Source organism: Mandrillus leucophaeus, unplaced genomic scaffold (assembly GCF_000951045.1).
Source record: "Mandrillus leucophaeus isolate KB7577 unplaced genomic scaffold, Mleu.le_1.0 Scaffold76, whole genome shotgun sequence".
In the NCBI taxonomy this organism is placed as follows: domain Eukaryota; kingdom Metazoa; phylum Chordata; class Mammalia; order Primates; family Cercopithecidae; genus Mandrillus; species Mandrillus leucophaeus.
The window spans coordinates 5398983-5401519 of NW_012108252.1; the positions used below are offsets into that span (position 1 = coordinate 5398983).

Below are 2537 nucleotides of genomic sequence, written 5' to 3' on the forward strand. Positions count from 1 at the left end.
GGGGCCAGAGGCTGAGTCCGGGCGAGCCCGCCGTGCGCATAGCTCTGCCCGCCGACCCCGGAGAGGATCCCCAGCCGTCCCTCGGCGTTCTCCCGGGTTCTAGCAAAGCCCCCCGGGGTGCCCATCAGTTTCCTTGGGTGACTACAGCGTGTTTTTTCTTTCCTCTTTCCCCTGCCTGTGTGCCCTTCTCCAGGATGGCAGAGGCGGAATTGCACAAGGAAAGGCTGCAAGCCATAGCAGTAAGTCCACTTTCATTTTATTTTCTTGCTCTATTGTCTGGGGTGGAAGGGGGCCCCCGAGGATTTCGGGGCGAGCGGCATGCCAGCACAGTAGCCGCAGGTCATATGTTCCGGGGACTAAAACTCTGTCAGGGCTCAGCTAGGCTGCCTTTTCTTTTCTATGTCTGTAGATGGAAACCCCCAAGGGCGGGCTTTGGACTGGGGATTTGAATGTGGAAGATTGGCTTAAAAATAAGATGCTTGCTGCTGGACTTTGGGGAAGGACTAAACAGAGGCTTGGGGTGGGGGGAGAACTCCAGGAATATTATCACCGAATGCTCAGACATACGTTGATTTCATAGCCTGGAGAACCAAGAGAAGGGTGACCCAAAGGGTGGCTGCCATCCTCTCTGAGGAAGCCGTCCTTCTGTTAAGTGGAAAACCAGGAGTCAGCGACTCAGCCAGCCACGCGGTAGAATCTCCTCCCAGAAACCGGGAATGTTAGTTTTCCCTTCTCTGTTTGATATTGACAAGGGCACTGGCGCAAGCCACCTCCCTGGAGGTCCGGGGACTTCTTACAACTGGGTCCTGGTTATAATATTCCATGAGAGCCTCCTTATGGTGTGGAGTATCTGAAAACCTATTTTCAGCATACAAAGGAGCAGTCAGTTTTGGCAAAGTTCGCAGGCACTTTCAGGAAAGTGTACCCATGTGCATCTTGGGTTTAGAAAAGAACTCTCTGAGACTGCCTAGATTTGAGCAATCTTAACACAGTGTTGCCAATGATCCACAGATGTGGTATTTTTAGTGGAGCCACCACAGCTGGATTATATATTTCCTTCGAGGATGAGGGAATAATTACTGCTACCACATGAAATAGTAACAATTAAAAAAGAAGGTCCGTTAACATATTGGAATAAAAGAATCTCCAGACATTCTTCCACTTAAATACATTTTTTTTTTCGGTTCGGAAGTTCTCTGGAAACACATATAAATTTGTTGGAGAAATAGTGTGTAATGTTTTAGAAGCAAAGTATATTAAACTGTTTTCCAAAGTCTTTTTGGACAGATTCTTCATTGGGAAAATGCACACAGACCCTTCTTTTTTTAGAAGCATTTGACGTGGTCTCCATGGCTCTGAGACTCTCTTTCTCAAACGCCTCAAATCTGAAGTGTCTTGGAGACTTCACCACTGAAGTGAGAGAGATGTTTGCTGGCAATATTGAAATGCCATGGTTTGCCTATTAGGTAATCTTTGAACGTGGTGCTCCGAACTCAGGAAGGTTGTTTTTTCTTCTTTCTCTTTCCCCCTGTGCATGTGTATTTTGATGATTTGTGAAGTTATTTGTGGTTTCTAAAGTTGGTGGCAAGGCAGCATGGCCAGTGTGTCATGAACTTGATAAGAATGGTGATATTGAGTTAATGGTGCCATGTAGCTGGTGGGTGTTTTGTGTGACCTGGATAATAGGCTGCTTTAACTGTTGATGCAGGGGCTGTTCCCACTGGCCGCTGCTGAAGGCTTCCAACAGTTGTCACATTTTCTGCCTTTGCACAACCAGCTTTACTGGATGCCTGAGGAACAGCTGAACTCCATGAAAGGACTTGCTTTCCAAACATGGAGCCAGTAGCTGCTAACACTGGGGCTACCCTTTTCCAAGTGCAGTTGAGTAATCCTAGCAGAAGCCAAGTCGATTTTCAAGAAAGATCTAGGCAAATCTTTGGGAATTCTCTTGAGTGTATAAGAATACACACAAATACTCACTCGTGCCTCTTCAGTTATTGAAGAATTGAGTTTATCCTGTGCATCGGGGAAGCTGTTGATTATTCTTATAAATGTGTACCTACACAGTCTGCCGTCCCTATCCATGGGTTCCATATCCACGCCTTCAGTCAACCTTGGATTGAAACTATTGGAAAAAATAATGGATAGCTGAGTCTGTACCGAACATGTACAGACTTTTTCTTGTCATCATTCCCTGAACAAATAAAATCAACTGTTTACATCGCATTTACAGTGTATTAGGTATTATAAATAATCTGAAAATGATTAATGTATGTGGGAGGATGTGAGTAGGTTATATGCAAATATCATGCTATTTTATAGGGACTTCAGCATCCTTTGATTTTGATATCCAAGGGGGGGTCCTGAAACCAATTCCCTGAGGATACTGAGGGATGTTGTCAGGACAGATTTGCTAAGAGTGTGTGTGTGTGTGTGTGTGTGTGTGTGTGTGTGTGTGTCTGAGAGAGAGAGAGAGAGAGAGAGAGAGAAACAGAGACAATTAAGAGACAGAGGGAGTTGGGTGGGGGGACTTACGG

The 2537-nt window shown here is 45.6% G+C and overlaps 1 protein-coding gene across 4 annotated transcripts in view; it reads left to right on the forward strand.

Moving 5' to 3' along the window:
* The window catches only part of PALM2 (paralemmin 2), a 322636-nt gene that overhangs the window by 147247 nt on the left and 172852 nt on the right, over positions 1–2537 (forward strand). For 3 of the 4 annotated variants that reach the window (XM_011966381.1, XM_011966382.1, XM_011966379.1), the window contains exon 2: positions 194–239. In XM_011966381.1, coding sequence (XP_011821771.1) covers positions 194–239 — 46 coding nt within the window. Of the gene's footprint in view, positions 1–10; positions 240–2537 lie in introns of those variants that run through there. The other variant, XM_011966380.1, reaches the window with a different exon arrangement.